General features: G+C 52.7%; 1 protein-coding gene across 1 annotated transcript; it reads left to right on the top strand.

The window, feature by feature from the left end:
- The first annotated feature begins 11,104 nt into the window (after positions 1-11,104).
- KCNF1 (potassium voltage-gated channel modifier subfamily F member 1) lies at positions 11,105-12,872 on the top strand. The gene has a single exon (XM_055539169.1). The coding sequence runs from the start codon at positions 11,105-11,107 to the stop codon at positions 12,590-12,592; it is 1,488 nt and encodes a 495-aa protein (XP_055395144.1). The 3' UTR covers positions 12,593-12,872.
- The last annotated feature ends 9,360 nt before the right edge of the window (positions 12,873-22,232 follow it).

Below are 22,232 nucleotides of genomic sequence, written 5' to 3'. Positions count from 1 at the left end.
CTGTGCTTCATCTGAGTCCAGAAGGGGAAGGAGGAGCCAGGTCAGTTTGGCTGTGACCATGTGGGCTCAGCCATCACTGGGGTCAAGGACAAGCCTGGACCATGTGGTTCAGACCTGGTTGTAAGCTGGGTGCAGCCATCCAGGTCACCTCCCCTGGGTGGCAGTGGCCGAGCCTGGGGCCAGTGGGTGCCCTGGGTGCACATAGCTGAAGGCAAGGCCAAACCAACTGGCAGATCAGACCAATTCTGTCTCCAGATGTCTTGACTGTATTTCAGAAGCCCTTCTGTGGATGGTTAACACCTCCTGTCCTTTGTGGATGCTTTGAAAGTGCGAAGCTGATCTCAGGGCTTATTGGAAGTGGGAACCACCAGATGTGGGCTCAGGCCTGCCATGCCTTCCTGCTTACTTTTGGGCAGGAGCTCAGAGGGAAACCGGCCCCTGGTTGAGCCCCTCCCAAGGCCCGCACCCAGAGTCGCACAGGACAGTCTGTGTCAAGTAGGTGCTTGCCGTTCCCTAAACGGAAGCACAGACCTGCAGTTAAAGCCCTAAGAGGAATAGCCACAGTGCAGTTGCCCTTATTTGGTTCAGAAGCTGGGTGAGATGAATCAGCCTTGAAAAGAACAGGGACCCGGGACACTCCTTGGCACTGGCACTCGGAGGACCCACAGATGCAGCGCCCTGGCCTCATCTGCCTAGTGAGGGCTTGTGGCCGCTGTGGGGCCACTCCTCTTGGGCCCACTGTAACTACAGGGAGCGGCTTCAGCTGAGCACATGCCCTTCACAGGACCATCCACCGTCCATGCCCGGTAACTGATCAAGGAGGGATGTCAGAGTCTGGCCATCTTCCCTTGGGGCTGGCGGGGCTCTGCTGGGCTGCACAGCACTAACCCTGGCCTCTCACCTTTCCATCAGATCACAGGCCTCTGTCCCCCTCCTAAGACAAGCCAGATGTGGAAGGGGTGATGGCCTGGTACACATGAGACATCCTATCAGGTTGTCATAACCACATGAGGTTGGGGAAATAATGGAAACAGTGAAAGACTTTTTTTTCTTGGGCTCCAAAATCACTGCAGATGGTGACTGCAGCCATGAAATTAAAAGACACTTGCTCTTTGGAAGAAAAGCTATGACCAACCTAGATAGCATACTAAAAAGTAGAGACGTTACTTTGCCAACAAAGGTCCATCTAGTCAAAGCTATGGTTTTTCCAGTAGTCATGTGTGGATGTGAGAGTTGGACTAAAGAGAGCTGAGCGCCGAAGAATTGATGCTTTTGAACTGTGGTGTTGGAGAAGACTCTTGAGAGTCCCATGGACTGCAAGGAGATCTAACCAGTCCATCCTAAAGGAAATCAGTCCTGAATATTCATTGGAAGGACTGATGCTGAAGCTGAAACTCCAATCTTTTGGCCACCTGATTCAAAGAACTGACTCATTTGAAAAGACCCTGATGCTGGGAAAGAGTGAAGGCAGGAGGAGAAGGGGATGACAGAGGATGAGATGGTTGGATGGCATCACTGAAGCGATGGACATGAGTTTGAGTAAGTTCCAGGAGTTGGTGATGGACAGGGAGGCCTGGCGTGCTGCAGTCCATGGAGTCGCAAAGAGTCGGACACGACTGAGCGACTGAACTGAACTGAACTGAATCACACGAGGAAGAACTTGCGGTTCCCCAGAGGGCTCTAGCGGGCAGCCCATGGTGCGACTGAGCCCCAGGAAGCTCCCAAGGATGGGAAGCCGTGCACGCTTGGTGGCTGGGAGCTGATGTGGAGAAAGGCACTGAGCTCCTGACGTCATAATTACTTGGTTCTTTGCACTGAAACATCCCACAATGACAGTAATTATCAAGCCCTGCCTGACATGACATTTTCTTCGACACATGAGAAGACACTCCCAAATTTCTTCTTCTTCCTCCCATCCCCCTCCCCTGCCTCTCTCCATCCCTCTTTCCACTCTGCTCCTGGTTCACATTCAGCCCATGCCGCTTCCCTCATTGTGCCCTTTCCTCTCCTCATTTGATTCCATAACGCCCGCCCCCTTCTCTGGCCGGAAGTAGATGTGGAGCTGGGGGCAGCCAGAGACAAGCGTTTGTCAGATGTTTGCAGGGCAGGGCCCGGAGCAGCTCGAATGTGTGTTAATGTCAGGAGCTGAGCTGAGGCCCATGGCCCTTTGCTGAAATCCACGGGAGATAAGGAGGGGCTGGCTGTCCCCACTCCTGAGATTCCCTTTCCTCTGCACTCTGCTGGGGATCAGATTTCCTATATGGCAGCCAAGTTCAGTAAAAAACACTGGACTTGGACATACACACCCAGATAGATTTGTTTTAAAATCACTAGCTATTCACTTTTTAGAAAATTAAGGGACTTCCCTGGTGGTCCAGTGGCTAAGACTCCGAGCTCCCAATGCAGGGGGCCTGGGTTCAATCCCCGGTCAGAGAGTTAGATGCCACATGCCAGAAACTAAACATCACGTGTGCTGAAACTAAGACCTGCTGCAGACAAATAGATAAATATCTTCTTAAATTGATAACCTTTATTTTCTTAAAGCAGTTTTAGGCCTCTAACAAAATTGAAGGGACAATATAAAGAGTTCCCATATGCCACCTGCCCCTACACAGGCACAGACTCCCACAGACTGTCAACATTCTCACTAGAGGGCATCTTTATTACTATGAATGAACCTACACTGATGTGTCATTATTCTCTCTTGGTGTTGTACACTTTATGGAAAGTGTTGGTTACTCAGGGTGTCCAACTCTTTGCAACCTCATGGTCTGTAGCCCACCAAGCTCCTATATCCATGGGATTCTCTAGGCAAGAATACTAGAGTGAGTAGCCATTCCCTTCTCCAAGGGATCTTCCCAACCCAGGGATTGAACCAGGGTCTCCTGCATTACAGGCAGATTTTCCACTATCTGAGCCACCAGGGAAGCCCCTATACACCCTATGGGTTTGGACAAATGTATAACGGTATATATCCATCCCATCCCCATAGTATCATACAGAGAAGATTCACTGCTCTGTAAACCTCTGAGCTCTCCTGATTCATCCCTTGCCCCTCTAACCCCTGGCAACCACTGATCTTTTTACTGCCTCCATAGTTTTGTCTTTTTCCAGAATGTCATATAGTTGAAATCACACAGGATGTGGTCTTTTCAGATTGGCTTCTTTCACTTAGTCATATGCGTTTAAGTTTCTTCCATGTCTTTTCATGGCTTGATAGCTCATTTCTCTTTAGCAACGAATAATATTCCTTTGTCTGGATATACCATTGTTTATTTATCCACTCACCTATTGAAGGACATCTTGGTTAAGGCCAAGTTTTGGCAATTATGAATAAAGCTGTGATAAACATCTGTGTGCAGGTTTCATATGGACATAAGTTTTCAACTCATTCGGGTAAATACCAAGGAGCAGTTTTGTAAGAAACTTGACAAAGTGTCTTCCAAAGTGACTGTACCATTTTTCATCCCCACCAGCATTGAATATATCCTTGTTGCATATATCCTTCTGCTTATCCTTGTTAGCATTTGGTGTTTTCAGTTATTTGGATCTTGAACATCTTATAGGTGTGTAATGGTATTTCACTGTGGTTTTAATTTGCAAGTCTCTAATGGTCTAGAATGTGGAACATCTTTTCATATAATGACTTGCCATCTGCATATCTTCTTTAGTGAGGTATCTTTTCAGGTCACTTGCTGGAATTTTGATTGGGATTGCAGTGAATTTGCAGGCCAAGTTAGTAAGAATGGACATCTTGACAAAATGAGTCTTCCTATCTATGAACATGGACTGTCTTTCCAATTACTTAGTTTTTCCTTGGTTTCTTTCACCAGAATTTTGTAGTTGTCATATAGACCTTATACAAACTCTTTTTTTCTTATACAAACTTATGTCAGATTTATACCTAAGTATTTCACTTTGGGGATGCTAATTTAAATAATAATACCATAGTGCATGCTTAAGTTAATCAAAGGGAAGATCCTTCTGGGCGGGTCTGGCCTAATCAGTTAGATCAGAGACTCTCTCATGCTGGCCTCAAAGCAGGTGAGGCCTCCATGAGTTCTATAGTTGAAAGGAAATAAATTCTGCCACCTGGGCCTCACATGAGACCCCAGCCCCTGCCAAAACGTTGACCACAGCCTTGTGAGATCTTGAGCAGAGGACCCAGCTAAGCCTTGGCCAGATTCCTGACTCGTGAAAACTGTGAGATAGCAGATCAAATACACAGCGAACAGCACTGACTTTGGGGAAGAGGGAAGTTGGGTGTGCAGATATGAGATTTTCACATTTTTTGAATTTTTGCAATGAATATATATCAATTTTGTAATTAAAGGAAAATGTGAAAGGACTTGTCTATTTATTTACTTGGCAGCACTGGATCTTAGTTGCAGCACTCAGTATCTTTGTTGCATCATTCACGATCTTTCATTGCAGCACCCAGGTTCTCTAGTTGTGGCGCTCGGGCTCAGTAGTTGTGACTTAGCTGCTCCGAATCATGTGAGATCTTAGTTCCAAGACCAGGGATCAAACCTGCATTGGAAGGTGGATTCTTGATCACTGGACTACCAGGGAAGCCCTTCATGAACTTGTTTTTAAAAGGATTTTCTTCTCTTTTTACACTCCTTTTAAAAAGCTAGTGCAAAAGCAGACAGCATCCCATCGCCCTCCTGGTAACTGCTCTGCTCCACTCCACACAGCAGGGCCTGAAACCTGAGCGTTCCCCTTTGCCTGTGTTCAGTTCAGTTCAGTTCAGTCGCTCAGTCATGCCCGATTCTTTGTGACCCCATGGAGTGCAGCACTCCAGGCCTCCCTGTCCATCACCAACTCCTGGAGCTTGCTCAAACTCATGTCCATCGAGTCAGTGATGCCATCCAACCATCTCATCCTCTGTCATCCCCTTCTCCTAATGCCTTCAATTTTTCCCAGCATCAGAGTCTTTTCTAATGAGTCAGTTCTTTGCATCAGGTGGTGCCCATGTTGTCACGGCATTTTCCTTTCCCTAAGAAAGTCAAAGCAACTCCATGTCAGGCCCAGAGGGGGGTCATACTCCAGCCTCCAGGGCAGCTGTCTGCATCCCAATTCTTTGACGTCTTTCTACACATCTGGGCTGTGCCCTGTCACATCCACAGCCTTCCCACCTGAAGCCTGAGCTGGATGAGTCACACCTGAACAGAGCTGGGGGGTGGGGTGTACAGACACAAAAGGTCACACCACAGCAGGACTGGACTCAAGAAGTCAAACTCTCTTTCCAAGCTACTTGCCTTCACATTTTCAGCATCTTATCATTCGTAAAGATTATTCATTTGGCTGCACTGGGTCTTACTTGCAAGATCTTCTTTGCAGCATGTGAGATTTAATTCCCTGACCAGGGATGGAACCCGGGCCCCTTGCATTGGGAGTTCAAACTCTTAGCCATTGGACTACCAGGGAAGTCCCATTCGGTATGAGATCTTATACTCAGAAAGGAAAGGTCACTACTTCCATTTTGCAGATGGAAAAACTGAGCCATAAAAAAGAAAAAGGAAGCTCAGGAGCTGGGGCGAAAAAAAAAAAAAAAGGAGTTTCCTGATGAATCCATCTTAAATCATTCTGTTTTCTACCCGCTTCTCCATCCAATACCCACTCCCACCAGGCTGACCTCCTGCACTCGACTTCCAGGCACAGTTTATTTAGACAGAGGAGGAGGCCTGAGCCTTCTGGTCAATCAGCTCCTTGGCCCCAGGGGGCAGCTTGCAGGCTGATGGGTGCTCAGCAATAATGAAATGCAAATTTTTGGTGGAGTACAGAACTGAATTTTAATGAAAGGCATTATTAAATTCAGCAACACACAAAGAAATCTGAACTGAAGAGAACTGATTATTCCATAAAAAAGAATAGATCGCAGCTTGCCTAGTCAGTTGTCTAGACAAATCACTTAGATACACATGTGCTGGTTTTAATTAGCACCATGGAAATTAAGCGTTCTGTAGCCTGAAATGTTATTGTTCAACAAATAAAAAAATACATATTCAATAAAAAAATACAATTCAAACAATTACTCTCCATAATGCCTAAATAGACTCTGTGTTTTTTCCCCTACCCTATTTAATTAAAAGCCCACATGAATCAAATTGCTTCTTCATCTTGTGTGTAATAGAAGGCTTTGTTCTCCCCCGGTCCCCTCCCCATTCATGATATTATGAAATGTACAGTTCTAATAGAAGTCGTATGCAAGACTGAATAAAGACAGCAAGAAACTTTTCCATTTTTAGCCAAAAAGTCCAGACTTTAGTCCCCTGGTTTAATCCTTCATGAATCTGAGCTCCTAGCTCAAATTTCTATGGATCAGTGACCTTCAATGAAAAGGCACAAATACGTATATTTTTAAACCTATGGTATTCCAGTCTAAGCTGCCATGGAATCCAGACAGGGCCTAGAGGTCAGAGGATGAAGGGATATGGCCAGAACCTTGGAGGAGTGGGGTGTCTAGGGAAGACTTGGCAGGTATGAGGGAGGAAGATGACTTAGTCTGCTCCGGCTGCCATAACAAAATACTCCTGGTAGCTGGAAGTCCAAGATCAAAGTCTTCTGAGGTTCCTGGTGAGGCCGCTCCTCCTGGATTGTGGATGGCCACCTTCTTGCTGCGTCTTCACCTGGTCTTTCCTCTCCTGAGTGTGTGCAGACAGAGACAGAGAGTTCTGGTGGCTCTTTTTTAAGAATACCCATCCCACTAGATGAGGGCCCCATGGGCTCTTTGTTTTGGTTCGCAAGCTTTCTCTAATTGCAGCGTGTGGGCTTAGTTGCTCCTAGGCATGAGGGATCTTACTTCCTCAACCAGGGATCAAACCAGCATTCCTTGCATTGGGAGGCAGATTCTTAACCACTGGACCAGCAGGGAAGTCCAAGGCTTCACTTCTTTTAACCCTAATTATTGTCTTAAAATCCCAATGTCCAAATACAGTCTTACTGGGGGTTATGGCTTCAGCCCATGACTTTTGCCCTTGGCCATGATTTGGTCCATGCAGAGAAGGCAGTGTGGGCCCCGGGGGAACACTGGATGAAAAGGAATTCCATTCCTGACCTCTGTGTGCTGCTCTGGCTAGGTGAGTGGAGATGGCCCTGGGAGGATGTGTGACGCTTGGTGGGATGAAAGGGGAGGGGCTTCTGGGGCTCAGGCAGGTCAGTCACCAAGGCTCTGAGGCTTCCAAGGGTCTGAGAAGGAGTCTAGGAGTTTGAGGCACAGGGCAGGCAGATTTGGAGGGGCCAGTGAGCGCCAGCCAGCTCCCCTCTCTCAGAGATGCTGGCTCCTCACACTTTCCCTGTCTGCCTTCTGGCTCCAGCCTGTTCTCCTGTCTCCAGCAGGAGTCTTCCTCCCTGCTTTTCTTTGGTTACCACCCCTCCAACTTGTCTTGACCCGTGATTTACCTCTGTATCTCTCTTATGTTCTGTTGTCGGGAGGCCCCTGCTCTCCTCTGGGCTGTTTGGGGACATTTTCTCAGCTGTATTTTGCATCCATCTCCTCTTCTTGTCCCACTTTCTCTCAGGACCAGCTTTCTTCCCTGTAGGGTCCTGAGATGTGCTGAATGGACCACATGTAGTCAGCCTCTGGTTACTCTTGAGAATTTAAGCCATACTTACTTTTACCATGTCTGATGCACTCTGATGTTTCCTCTTCCATACTATCTCAATGAAAATGATGGTCAGTACTCAATAAATTGATTGCACAACCAATCAACTACCTGAGGTCTGAAAAATTGGCTTACCGTCCATACTCCTTGCAGGACCCACTAGGTTCTGTGCAGTCTGTTTCTAGCTTTATCCATCAGTTTCTTAGGGCTACCAGCCACGTGCCTTCCTTTGCACAGGCTTCTCTCCCCAGGGTGAGGTAGGTCAACCAGGTGAGGTCCTCATACATCAAAGCTCAGCGCCAGCACCTGCCCAGCCTCCAGCTCTGGTGAGCCTTCGAATTGTCTGTGGACTCCTGGGCTCCTGCAGCACCTTGGACCTCGTGACCATATCAAGGGGTGGCCGGGGGGTGGTTCAACCTGTTTGAGGAGTCCCCATCACACACCCCAAATGCACACTTTAGCCAAAAATTGCTGTGCTTCTAAGCGAATGCAGCCTCTTTGTCTTCCAACCTTTTCTCAGCCTTCTAAACCAGCAACCACCACTTGATGCCCCCTGCAGGTGAATTCAGGAACCACCACTCCTTTCATGTACCTCTGTTAAACGGCTGCCTGTGTGTCTGCTCAGTCACTTGTCATGTCAGACTCTGTGCAATCCCATGGACTGTAGCTCGCCAGGCTCCTCTGTCCATGGGATTTCCCAGGCAAGAATACTGGAGTGGGTTGCCATGCCCTTCTCCAGGGGATCTTCCCAAGCCAGGGACCAAACCCATGTCTCCTGCCTTGCAGGCGAATTCTTTACCCACTGAGCCACCTGGGAAGCCTGTGATGACTGCAAACTGATTATTAGTTATTCAAAATATATTCTCCACTGAAATATGAACCCTGCTTCCCACCAGGGTAGGGTGTGTGTTGTGTGTGTGTGTGTGTGTGTGCTTGCCATTGTTGCTAAGTCGCTTCAGTCGTGTTCGACTCTGTGCGACCCCATAGATGGCAGCCCACCAGGCTCCACCATCCTTGAGATTCTCCAGGCAAGATCACTGGAGTGGGTTGCCATTTCCTTCTCCAATGCATGAAAGTGAAAAGTGAAAGTGAAGTCGCTCAGTCATGTCCAACTCTTAGCAACCCCATGGACTGCAGCCTACCAGGCTCTTCCATCCATGGGATTTTCCAGGCAAGAGTACTGGAGTAGGTTGCCATTGCCTTCTCTGGGTGCTTGCCATTAGAAGTTAATAAATATTTGAATAGCCCATTAAGCTAGGCTAAAATGCAATTTGAACTTGACCCTGGAGGTACTAGGGAGCAAGAGAAGACAACAGAGAAGGGAAATAACATGAGTAAGTCCTGAAAGATGGATATGGGGCATGTGCAGGAGGTGTGTGCTGCACTATATCAGAGAGAAGAATTGGCATGAGGTTAAATCCCAGCTCCCCCAGCAGCCGAGCAACCTGGACAGGGAGGCGAAGCCTGTGGGCTGGGGCAGCAGGCTCCCAGGGTTCCCACTGCAACTTCGCCACCTCCTGGCTGAGCACTTCAGGCAGGTTACGTGACATCTTGCATCCTCAGAGGGATGCTATGGAGATGCAAGTGCTTGGCTCATGGTGCATTTATAATAACTGTTATTTTTACTCAACCTTTCTGAATCTCAGTTTCTTATTCTGTAGTAACACATCATAGGTTGATTTTAAATGCAAACAAAATAAAATCTGTAAAAAGAAGTTTCACCAAACTGTCTTCATGTGATGTATTTTAACATATTCAGTTTTACATGATCTCATTAAAGAAGAAAAAAAAAAAGTACTGTCAGTGACCCAGCCTACAGAATATATTTTTAATAGATTTTTAAAGAGCAGTTTTAGGTTCATAGCAAAAGTAAATAGTAAGACAGAGAGTTCCCACATACTCCCTGCCCCCTCATTCCTTCAGCCTCTCCCACCAGAGGTGCATCTGTTATGATCAATGATACAACACCATCACATCTTTATCATGCAAAGTCCATAGTTTACGCTGACGTCCACTCTTGGTGTGGCACACCCCACAGTTTAAACAAACACAGGATGACATGTACCCAGAGTTAGAGTGTTATACAGAGTAGTTTCACTGCCCTAAAAATTCCCTGTACTCTGCCTCCTCGTCCCTCTCTTTACAATATTTTTTTTAACAAAGTCCCCGGTTGACAGGTGATGCTTGATAATTTGCAGGATAGATGCTGCTGCTGCTGGAATGGTGCAGGCAGAGGCTGCAAATCTGGAAGAGAGGGGAGGGTGTGGGACGTTTCGTGGGAGGGACACACAGGCCTGGGTGACAGATGATGGGGATGGGGAGGTGGGAGTCTGGGGGTTCAAGGCTCTGGAGGTTGGTGGTGATTTTGGATTGCAGAGAAATGGAAAGCGGTGGACAGCGAGGACTTCGAGGCAGACTTTCAGTCCGCTAAGGAGCGTTTGTAGGTCAGCCAGGACAGCAGGAATCTCTGAGGAAGAGGCGCCCACCCTGGGTTCCATTCCCATTTCACTGTGTGACCTTGGGCAGGTCCCTTCTCTCCTCCACGGGGCTGGACTGGCTGTAGCCGTCATATAGCACTCGGGTGAAGGTGGAAAGTGACTCCCTAGGGGGAGCGAGGGAAGCATCCCGGGACCAGGCGGGACCGGCGGCCGGGACGCGCGGGAGGGCGTCTGAAGGGCTTTCTTGGGCACGGTTTGCGGGCCGAGCAACAGGCGGCTGTGTTCTCTCACCATCGATCTTCTCGATGCAGAGAGAGAGAAAAACTTTTCAGCCAGCGCCGGCCTGTCGCTTTCAAGCCGGAGGTCCCGGGACCCGTGTGACCCGAGGCGCCAGGAGGCGAGGACAGGCGCGCGGCGGTGGCGGCGGGCGCGCAGCTGTGCCCGTCTGCCCAAGGGTTAACCCATTCCCCTGCCGCTGCCGCGCGTGCCTTGCAGAATTTCACCAGAAGAGGGTACAGTCTGAAAAGCTCTTGACGTCAGGCTGGAATTCCTATTGTGTTTAGAAACGGCTTGGGCAAAGCAAGCCCAAGTTCGCTCTCCGCACACCTCGGCGGGCGGTGTGGGTCCGGCAGCGACGGGACCCGTTTCGCGCCGGGGGCGCACGCGGGGACCCGCGCGCCCGGGGACCCAGGACCCTGCCTGCCGCCCACGAGGGGGACCCCACTCCTGCAAGAGGCCGAGCCGAAGCGGCGGATCGCCGCACCCGGGAGCCGGGGTGAGTGCTCGGGGCGAGGCAGGTGGTCGCGAGAACCGACCCCGCCACACACCGCCCCGCACCGCCGGCGCGCCCCCAGCGCCCGGATGCCCGCCGGGACCCCCGCCGCCGGGTGCATGCCTCCCCCGCGGCGCGCCCCAGCCCGCAGCCGCCGGTTGTGACCGCGCTTCCAGGCAGGCGGGCGCCGGCCAGGCTTCCCCTGGGTCCGCGCACCGGTGGGACCCTCCGACCCTGCGGCGGCTGCAGGGCGCGGAGCCGAGGCCGCTCGGGCACACGCCAGGAGAATGGACGGGACCGGGGAGCGCAGCCTCCCGGAGCCGGGTAGCCAGGACTCCCGGGCGGACGACGACATCGAGATCGTGGTCAACGTGGGGGGCGTGCGGCAGGTGCTGTACGGAGACCTCCTGAGCCGGTACCCCGAGACCCGGCTGGCCGAGCTCATCCACTGCTTGGCCGGAGGCTACGACACCATCTTCTCCCTGTGCGACGACTACGACCCCGGGAAGCGCGAGTTCTACTTCGACAGGGACCCGGATGCCTTCAAGTGTGTCATTGAGGTCTACTACTTCGGGGAGGTGCACATGAAGAAGGGCATCTGTCCCATCTGCTTCAAGAACGAGATGGACTTCTGGAAGGTGGACCTCAAGTTCCTAGACGACTGCTGCAAGAGCCACCTGAGCGAGAAGCGTGAGGAGCTGGAGGAGATCGCGCGCCGCGTGCAGCTCATCCTGGACGACCTGGGCGTGGACACGGCCGAGGGCCGCTGGCAACGCTGCCAGAAGTGCGTCTGGAAGTTCCTGGAGAAGCCCGAGTCCTCGTGTCCGGCGCGCGTGGTGGCCGTGCTGTCCTTCCTGCTCATCCTCGTCTCGTCGGTGGTCATGTGCATGGGCACCATACCAGAGCTGCAGGTCCTGGACGCCGAGGGCAACCGAGTGGAGCACCCGACGCTGGAGAACGTGGAGACGGCGTGCATCGGCTGGTTCACGCTGGAGTACCTGCTGCGCCTCTTCTCTTCGCCCAACAAGCTGCACTTCGCCCTGTCCTTCATGAACATCGTGGACGTGCTGGCCATCCTCCCGTTCTACGTGAGCCTCACGCTCACACACCTGGGCGCCCGCATGATGGAGCTGACCAACGTGCAGCAGGCGGTGCAGGCCCTACGGATCATGCGCATCGCCCGCATCTTCAAGCTAGCGCGCCACTCCTCCGGGCTGCAGACCCTCACCTACGCCCTCAAGCGCAGCTTCAAGGAACTAGGGCTGCTGCTCATGTACCTGGCCGTGGGCATCTTTGTCTTCTCTGCCCTGGGCTACACCATGGAGCAGAGCCACCCAGAGACCCTGTTTAAGAGCATCCCCCAGTCCTTCTGGTGGGCCATCATCACCATGACCACGGTGGGCTACGGTGACATCTACCCCAAGACCACCCTGGGCAAGCTCAATGCGGCCATCAGCTTCCTGTGTGGGGTCATTGCCATTGCCCTGCCCATTCATCCCATCATCAACAACTTTGTCAGATACTACAACAAGCAGCGAGTCCTGGAGACAGCGGCCAGGCACGAGCTGGAGCTGATGGAGCTCAACTCCGGCACTGCTGGTGAGGGCAAGGCAGGGGGCTCCCGCGGTGACCTGGACCACCTCCCGCCGCCAGAGCCCGCCGGGAAGGAGGACCCGAGCTGGAGCAGCCGGCTGAAGCTGTCCCACAGCGACACCTTCATCCCCCTGCTGACCGAGGAAAAGCACCATAGGACCCGGCTCCAGAGCTGCAAGTGATGGGGGCCGACTCAGGCACAGACAGGCCAGCTGGTGGAGAGATGGATGGACCGGTGTGATGGGACTGTCCATGACTGCCCGGGAGGGGCCGTCCTTTGTCCCCTCCCTACCCACTCCTGAACAGAACTCTGGAGGCCCCCTTGGGCACCTCTGATGAGTCTGGGGTAAGATTCCCTTTGTGTTGTCCAGGGGCAGGGGAGGGAGACGGACAGGTGTCCAGGAGTCCCTGACAGTGTGGGGATGATGGAGGCCATGGTCTGGTTGATGGCAAGAGCCCTCACCCGGTTCTGTATCTCCTTCAATAAAGCCTCCAGCTCTCTGCACCTGCCTATCTTCTAGGTTCTGTCTCACAGGCTGGCTGTTCCCCACTCCCCGACCCAGCACCCCTCTTTCAACTCCCAGATGTGGTTCAGTCCCACTGGGGAAGTAGGTGCACAGCCCAGGTGGTGGGGGGCATTATTTTTAGTTAAAGGCTAATTAAAGAAGGGCTAATACTCAGGGTTCAGCCCAGGGAGCCTTGTCACATTCCAAGAGGCTCTGTGCCTTCTGTTACCTTCTGAGGAAAAGCTTGCTCCCAGGAGAGGGAGACTCCACAGAACGGGAAACACCGAACAGCGTGGTTACTGTTTCTTTATCACCTGTGTGAGGCCCTTTCCACAACTTCTTTCCATTGCTTCCGGCAACGCTGTTAGCTAGGTACTCCCACTTCACAGAAGGAGAAACTGAGTTCCAAGGGCACACAGAGCAAGGATTCAGTCCCAGGACTGCTGAACCCAAAGCATATGCATTCACTGTGATGTGAGGAGGTCTTGGGACAGAAGACAGCTGCAGCCTGGGAGGGCAGCTGAGCTTCCTTGGTGTGGCTCTATCTGTCCTCCAGCTCACCCTGTCTCCTGGAACCAGCACCTCTGAGGGATCAGCTGCAGGGACAAACGTGAACACGGCCCCTGCGGCCTGCTGCCAACCTGGTCTGAGAGCCCCTGGCAAACAGATGCAGACAGACCTGGGTTTGAATTCCAGGGATTGAGGAGGAAATCTCTGAGATGCCTTCTAGTTTCAAATCTCTGAGATGTCTTCTCAGAGAAATCTCTGAGCTGTTCTCTACCATCCCTCCCCTATCACTCCCTTCCTTGCTGTGTGACCTTCGTCTGGCTGATAACCTCTCTGATCCTCATTCTGATCACTTATTAAATGGAAGCACTATCTCAGAAGATCACAGTGCTTAGCACAGTGCCTGGCACAGAGTAGCTGCTCAGTAAATGGCAGGTGTTTCCGTTACTGTGTGCTGGGAGGGGTGTGAGGGCCACAGCTGCCCACTCTGGCCCCCATGGGGCCGGGTGGTCATGCCCATGGGGGAGCGGAGGACGCAGGGCCCGGTCACACTGTCCTCAGTCAAAGGCAGGCCCCTTGGCACGGGCGTGGTCCCAGCAGGCCCCTCTGGCTGTCCACCTCCCACAAACCCCATCGCCCCATTCTTCCTTCCCCTCCTGGGGCAGCTGGTGCAGAGGGAGGAGCCCTCTGCAGTGAGGGGAGGTATGGGGGAGGGGGAGGGGAGGGGGGAGGGGAGGGGAGAGGGGTCCCTGGTCTGCACTGTCCTGGGTGTGAGTCCCTCCCCCTCTGAGACTTGGTCCCCTGTGTGTATGAAGAGGGATGCGTTCTCGGGGCCTCTTTCAGGATTCAGAAGTCTAGGGCTGTGCACATATTGGGTTGGGGGCTCCAGGAGGTGGAAGGCTCCATGTGATAGGGGCCTTGCAGGGAGGAGAGACTCAGAGCCGTACCTGTGGGGTACAGGGCCCTGAGCCAACCTAGTGCACCCCTCCCTCACCCTCTTCTCTAGGGAAATCCCAGGTAAGGGGACCATGGAAGGCAGAGGAAAGAGATGGGCCTGGGGTTATGGGACTCAGTGGGAAGGAGGAGAGGGGGTCGGAAAGGGGATTGTTGGCCATCCCTGGGGCTCAGTGGGGCCTGCTGAATGTGACGAATGGGACTGAGTCGGGTGAGGTTGCCTCTTTTTGTCCCTACTGCCCCCAGAGTCCTTGGGAAGCTCCAAGCCTGGGCCAGTCTGAAGACTCTGAGCCCTGAGCCGGGGAGAAGCTGGGGGTTGGAGAGAGGCCAGGAGTGTCTTTCCTACTATTCCTCTGGGGTCAAGGGACAGTGGTTTTGTTTTGGGTTTTTTGTTTTTTTGGCCAGGCTGCATGGCTTGCAGGATCTTAGTCCCCCGAGGGTGCATGCTCAGTCGCGTCCAACTCTTTGCAACCCCGTGGGTTCTTAGCCTCCAAGGCTCCCTTGTCCATGGAGTTTCCCAAGCCAGAATACTGGAGTGGGTTGCCATTTCTTCCTCCCCAGATCTTCCCAACCTAGGGATCAAACCCGCGTCACCTGTGTCCCCTGGATTGCAGGTAGATTCTTTACTGCTGATCCAGCTGGGGAGTCCCTTTTAGATCCCCGACCAAGGATTAAACCTGGGCATCTGGCAGTGAAAGCACAGAGTCCTAACCATTGGAGTTCCCAGGGGAGAGTGTCTTCATGGCTACAAAAGCACTCAGAGCCCATCTCATCCATCCTAAGGAGGAGACTGACTCCCAAGAGGGCGGGCATCTTGTCTGAGCTCCTGTGTCTACGATTGCATGGAGTCTTGGTCCTGGAGGAGCTCAGGGCGTAACCTGAGCTCACATGGTGACAAGCTTTGTCAAGGAGGAGTGACCAGGGGTCTTTGGGAGGCGGGTTGTGGGGGGCCAGCCCTCTCTCCTTGGGGAATCTTCCTGGGGCACATCAGAATCTGCCAGGGAGCTTTACAAAATCCCAGTGTCCAGGCTGCAACCACACCTGTAATAGCCCAATCCTGGGTGACAACCAGGCATCAGTATTTTTTTTAAACTTTAAAGTGTACAGAGGTCATCCAGAGATTTTTGCTGAAATACAGACTTCGAATCAGTCACTCTGGGTGGTCCCTGAAATTCTGCATTTTCACCACGCTCTCAGGTGAGGCTGACCTGCTAGTCCATGAACTGCATTTTGCATAGCAAGAGGCCAGAGCAGGACTGGCAAACGATGACCCCTTGCTTGTATTTATACAGTCCCCAATTTAAGAACAGTCTTTGCATTTTAAAATGATTTTTTTTAATCAAAGGAAGAATAACACTTTGTGACACATGAGAAGCACCCAAAATTCAAATCAATTCTTTTAGGAGTAGAGCCACGGCCCTAGCTCACAGGTAATGTCTGGCTGCTCTAGAGCTACAAGGACACAGTTGAAGAGCTGTGATGGAGGTCATGTGGCCTTAGTCAAAACTGCTTATTCGTGGCCTTTCCATTACCAGTGTGCCAACCCTGGGCTACAGGAAACGAGCACTAAGTCAGGGGTTTTTGTTGTTGTTGTTATTGTTTGGCTGTCCCTCACAGCATGTGGGATCTTAAGTTCCCCAACCAGGGATCAAACCCCTGCCCCCTGCATTGGGAGCATGGAGTCTTAACTACTGGACCACCAGGGAAATCTCTAAGTCAGGCTTTGATGGATGAATGGGGCTCCCACCAGAAGCAGAAGGAGGGGAGCTGCGTGAGCAAAGACACAGAGGGTAGGGCCACCTCAGAGAGGGCGAGACCATGTCCATCTCGTGGAGCCTTGGCATCACAAATCCTCTCCTTTCCCCCAAGACACCCCAACTCCCGGTGTCCTGCAGGAGGTTTTGTGGTCCTGGCTCCTGCTCTGGGAAGTGTTTCCTTTCCCTCTATTCCTCTCATCACATCCCCCAGCCCCCCATCCTGGAACCATCACCTGACATCCTCTTCTCTGACTCTCAAGGATCTGACAAGCCTCCTGTGAGCTGTTACTTTCTATTGAAAGAGAGAGAGAAAGAAAGGTAGTTTTCTTGGAATCACAGGAATGTCCGAGTAAAAGGAAAATAGGCAGCATCTGGTCCAGCCACCCACCTTGTCCCCTGCACTTTACTGACGGGAAAACTGTGGCTCCAAACCACACACAGGCGAGTTATGGGGGCTTTAATTAAAGTCTTCAAGGTCACAGCCAGATGGAGGACTCCCGCTTGTCCTACCTCTGTTAAAGCTGGGTGTGTACAACGAACCCGTTTTGAAAATAGAGAATGGTGACTGTGGCAGTGTGTGTGTGTGTACACGAATCACGTGGTGAGCTGGTCACCCTCAGTTTTTCAGATGGGTAAACTGAGGCTCAGGGAGCCGAGGCAACAGGCTGGTGGCCATACAGCTTCTCGGTGCAGGAGCTGACTGAGTGTCCACGGCCCACACTCACCCGGAGGCAGGCGGTGACACGCCCCTGGCCTCCACCTGGCGTTTACCCCGAGCTTCCCTGATGAGGCTCAGGGTGCCGTCATCCGATCTCCCAGGAAGGCATTGCTGCAGATGGACTGGTTCTGGCGGTGGTGTTTATAAGGAAAGAAAAAGAAGGAAAAGGAAAACATTTTCTTGGGCAAGGCGCTCGGGACCAGATGCTCGGTCCACGCTGGGTTCAGGATCCATCCTGGCAACTGTAGGAGGTGTCTGCAGCTTCAAACTCACCATCTAGGGTCTGCAGGTACCACACACCACCACCTACGAGAGGCAGTATCCAGAAAACGGGGGGGAAAAATCCGTGAAAATGGCAAGACCTGGAATTATTTCACCCACGCTCCCTGAGGAAAGCTGACAGAGGCAGGTGAGACCGTAGCAGTTGCCGGGGGGTGATGGTAACGGGAGCACGTGACCTGACTTAAAGGGTCCCTCTAATGGGGTCATTTCAGCAGATGACAGGCCAGTGTCGGAAATGGTTTCCAGGCAGGAGCCCCCGCCTCCCCCACCCGCCCCGCAGCTGGGAAGGAGATGGCTGGTCCTCCCTCCTCCCCCACGGGAGGAGAATTCAGTGTCTCAACAGTGTCTTGACATCTCCCTGGGAGACGAGAGACAGGTGTTTCCGGAGAGACCTCCCACCTTTCCGCCTCTGACACTCTGAGCACTGAACGGGGCCCTGGGAACGTCTGGCAGCGGATTTGAACGGGGGTTTCAGTCGCACCGATAATCTGAGGAGGAAGCGCTTTCCTCCACTTACAGCAGCCTGAGTCATACGTAGCGTAGCCGCAGGGACGCCATGGGGTTCCAGAAGGGAAAGGAAAAAAACGACAACAAAGAATTAGGAGACTGTATGCTCCATCATTTCACTGTTATTGAGGCTTTCTACCAGATTTAGAAGCTGGGGCTACTGTAACCATGGCTTTATTTCCCTCTGTCAACAACAGGCCTGAGGGAATGACTGCTCTGGCCTCGGGTGAGACCCAGGTGTCGAGTCCGTGTGCCTGTTGTCACACAGCTAAAGGGAAGTCATGCGGAACTCCAGCTTGGACCTGGTGCCCACCGCCTGGCAAGGCAGTATCCCTTCTGAAGCCGCAAGCTTAGCCTCAGGGTCCCTCCCCAGGCAAAGCCTAGGAGGGAAAAGACTCGCCCTGAACAGGAGCTGCCGGAAGTCACATTTTGTCCCCCAGTGCAAAATAGGGTGCCTGTTGACCAAGGCTTGGCTGGGAAAATGGGACCTGCCCTTCTGTGTGGCAATCAAGAGAAGGTGCAGATATTAACACGCAGGCTGGCGTCTGCTAGTGTGCACGCTGGCTCGGGGGTTGGGAGCCGTTGCTCAAAGCTGCTTGTCTTGGCCATATTTGACATGTCTGGCTCCTTGCTAGATTTGGTGGGGCGCATCTGACCCAGCCTTGGGAGGCCCAGTCTGCTCGCAGGTAAACTGGAGCCCCCAGAGCACCAGCTGCTGTCCATACCTCACACCTGAGTGGGAGTGGGAGCCATGAGCCAGAGCCCAGCTGTCCACCCTTCGGCGTCCCCAACCCCAGGCAACGTCCAGACTGCCGAGCTGGGCTCTCAGGGTTCCCACGGCACAGCTCCTGGTAGCCCGCCCGCTTTATCTCCCGCTGTCCCCCGACATCACACCAGACCAGGTGGCTCTGCCCACCCCACAGGCAGGAAAGTCTGCGCTCCCTGCCTGCACAGGGGTCCCTAGCGTCCCTGCCGCCCTTTACCCGCCACCCTTTCCCACTGTCAGTCTCTATCCCTGCATCCAGACCCAGCTGTGATGCCGTCTTCCATTCTCAGAGGTGAGACTGCCTCCCGCGTGGCCTGTCAAGCGGCGTCCTAGCCCCGTGGGGGCAGAAACTGTGCTGGGAGGTCCTGGACTCTGCTCTTGGGGAGGTGGGCCCCGGGCAGAGTTAGCATGCATACACGCAGGCAAAGACACATGAACGCCTGCCTTCTAAATGAAAAGAGGAAGATGCTAAGGCCCTTGGTGCACCTCGAAGCTGCTCCTCCCCACTCTAGTTCCTTGCCTTTCTCCTCGAGCTGGTTCACAGCCAGCAAAGGCCGGGTCTGCAGACACGTCTCCTTTCTGTCCCCAGGTGCACCAGCGCACCCTCGGCTCCTGGACCAGACGGGCCTGCCCCGTGGGAGACGGGAACCTCAAACATTCTTCTTAGCCGGGAGCGCAGGCGGTGGGTGTGCAGGCAGGGACCAGTCTCTCCTATCACAGAACCTTCCACACATTTTCTAGAAAACTGAGGCTTGGAGAGCTTAATGAACTTGTCCAGGGTGTCCCACTAGTGTGGGCAGAGGGGCTGGGCCAGGATAGAGACCCTCCTGGGGATGGAGGCATTGCAGTCCAAGGCCCCTGGCCGCCTCTCCCTGATGCTGCTGGCTGTGGATGGTGACTTGAGCTGTGAGCTCTTCAGGGCAGGTTGGCCTCTGGGCACCTAGAGCAGTGCCTGGCACACAGTGGGGCCACGACAAGTAATATGGGGTGAACTTACTGTCACCCACTATGTGCATGGCATGGTGCCACGGGCGGCCTGGCTCCTGGCCAGACTAGAGCTCCTCTTTGCACTTTGTGCAGGGCTGTCCTGTCTCTTGGGGGTGGGGCCCACGTCCCACCTCTGTAACTGGGCCTCATGTCGTGCCTTGGGCACAGAGCAGCTCTCTAGGTGTTCACGGTGCATGCCAGCTGGGCCCACCTTCCGCCGGGTCCCACTCCTGTGCCCGGCCCCACGTCCAGTTCACGCTGGGGCCATGTCCACGGGTGTCCTGGATGATCTCCTAGGCCTTGCTTGTTCTGACACCGGGAATTTTCTAAGCGCACGGCCAGTGCCCACTCCGGGCCGGTGGTGTAAACAAGGAGAGATTTACGGCCGACTTTGCCTAAGCGGAGAGCCTGGTGGATTCCACAGCCCCATCTCCAGGCCTTGCTGTTCCTGCCCTTCCCGGGGGGGTGGGGAGGGGACCTCACTTCCAAGTCGGAGGGACTCAGTTCCGGGAGCACAGCGGACATGGAATCATACCTGGGAGCTGTGGTGGGGGACAGTGTTTTTTTTCATTTAACATCTGGAGCCTCTTCTCCCAGCCACTGGTCCCCTCTCTGCAGGCAGAGGTCTGGAGCTGTGAGCACATTCTTCCCTGGATGCCCTGAGGCCGTGCCTGGATTTCCGGGGGAAACACCACCCCCACCCCCACCCTCCACCCCACCTACTTCAACCTCCCAGCCTCCCCACATTCCCGCCTCCCTGCCCCCACTTCCTAAAGCCTGCATCCTTCATTGCTAGGTGATGGCACCTCTGGGGCCTGACAACCCACAGCAGGACAGTTAGAGGGCCCTGGCCTCACCACTGGAGCCTGGTTTACCATAAAAGCCCACTCGCTTGTCCCCGGCCTCCAGTCTAAGTCCTGAAATCCTGCAACAAAGGACTTAGTCAAAAATGCCCATCGAGCAAGTCACCACCTTGCTTCAATCCCTGGGGTGAGGTCCAAACTCCTTGACATCCCTTTGAGGGCTCCAGGATGAGGCTGAGTGGCTTTCGCCTCTTCCGCCCCCTCTCTGCTCATGGGGGCAGGCATGGGGGCAGGGGTGACCCCTGGGAGGCTTCACTGCAGGTGACCAGCAAACGTGAACCGCACAGGTTCAGCAGATAGGGCGGTGCTCAGGCTAAGGCGGGCAGCTTCAGGTCAGAGAGGCCCAGCTCCCTCTTCCTCTGGGTGGCTCTCCCAGCTCGGAACCCCCCTCCCCAGGGGGCCTCATCCTCTGACTGCCGCAGGAGTGTGCTCACCTTCACAGAGGAAGGAGGGGCACCATGCTCCTGCAGCTCAGGTCAGGAGGAGGGGAACTTCCCCCAGTCCCCAGCAGATGGTCCCTTCATTTTCACTGGCCTAAACTGGACGCTAAGCCCTTTCCTCCCTTGCACTCTTGGAACAAAACCTAGATGGTTATAAGATATTGTTCTTTTAAATCCCGGCCAGATTCCACTTGCAGTTTTATTTAAGACTGTTGCCTCATATTCACAATGAGACTGGCCTATGGTTATCTTGTTTTGTGCCATTCTTTCTGGGTGTTGATATCAAGGTTACATCAGCCTCATAGGGTGAGCTGGGAAACCCGTCTCTTACCCAGGACTTTGGAACAGAATGTGGTAATTGCCCTGATACTTTTAGACCCAAGTCTTCCCCCTGATCTACATGGAGGTACCTCCCCGACATTCTCTTCCAAACGCCCCCTCCACTGTCTGCTCTCGCTTGCTGTGTCTTTCAGCATCTTGGTTTTCTTTCAGTTGCTTGCTTCCTCTGCCACAGGGCTTTTGCACATGCCACCTGTGCCCTCTGATAGAACTGTTCTTCAACCCCTTGCTTGCTGACTTAGCCTTGTCCTCCCGGTTTCCCTGTCTAGTCAAACACCTCTTACTTTACCATGTGTCTTTCTTCCTACACTCATCACACTTGTGATTTTACCTTTATTTATGTGATTTTATTGATATAATTAACACCTGGCTCTCTCACGAGACTGTCAGTTCTTTGAGGTTGGGGACTGGCTTTTTGCTTACCTTTGAACTCTCAGACTACACCACAATGCCAAGCACATAATATATGCTTAATAAACTTGTAGTGACTAAAGGAAAGAACTTGCCCCTCACTAGGAAACAGGCATCTTACCTGCTACGTTAGTGACGATCTCTGCAGCCACACTTAAAAATGTTTACTTCCATAGTTACTCTTATTGTTTTCTATAACATACAGGAACTTTGGTCTCTCAACACATTAGCTCTGGTCAGCATCTCTTGACTTCTCATGATGTAGGAGTAAGATTAGGGCCTGATGGTTCCTTCTGCCTTCCCTCTTCCCCTGCTGCCTGACCACCAGGTCCTAATCTCTTCATGGCCCAAGCTTTAAAACACACACATTCTGTTCTGCGACTGTAATTACTTCTCTGCTTTGACAGTTGGCTGATTCTAAACAAGTTTAAATCAATGCCCAGCATTTAAATATTATTCTCATGTAATATTTTTCATCACAGATGTGGGGGAGATGGAATCTGACATCATTAGGTGAAGGGGCAGTGCATAATTTTTTAATGTATCATGTTTTGATATACCTCCTCATTATCACGAGGAGTATCCACTTCTTCCTTACAAGTATTTATTAAAGATGAATCTGTTTTTCCTCTTGACAGAGCCTTCTAACGTCCTGATTGGGTTTGTACCATTTGCTCTCGAGGTCTGTGCCACAGATGTTGTCCTCTGATCTTGTTTGCATTACACTCCAGGGTTTGGTGTACAGTTTCTTGGCTACTATGTCATTCTCTTTCTTGGATCCCTGT

Source organism: Bubalus kerabau, chromosome 11 (genome assembly GCF_029407905.1).
Source record: "Bubalus kerabau isolate K-KA32 ecotype Philippines breed swamp buffalo chromosome 11, PCC_UOA_SB_1v2, whole genome shotgun sequence".
Lineage (NCBI taxonomy): Eukaryota > Metazoa > Chordata > Mammalia > Artiodactyla > Bovidae > Bubalus > Bubalus kerabau.
The sequence above is the reverse complement of the archived record's forward strand: the minus strand, read 5'-3'. Positions and strand labels throughout refer to the sequence as shown.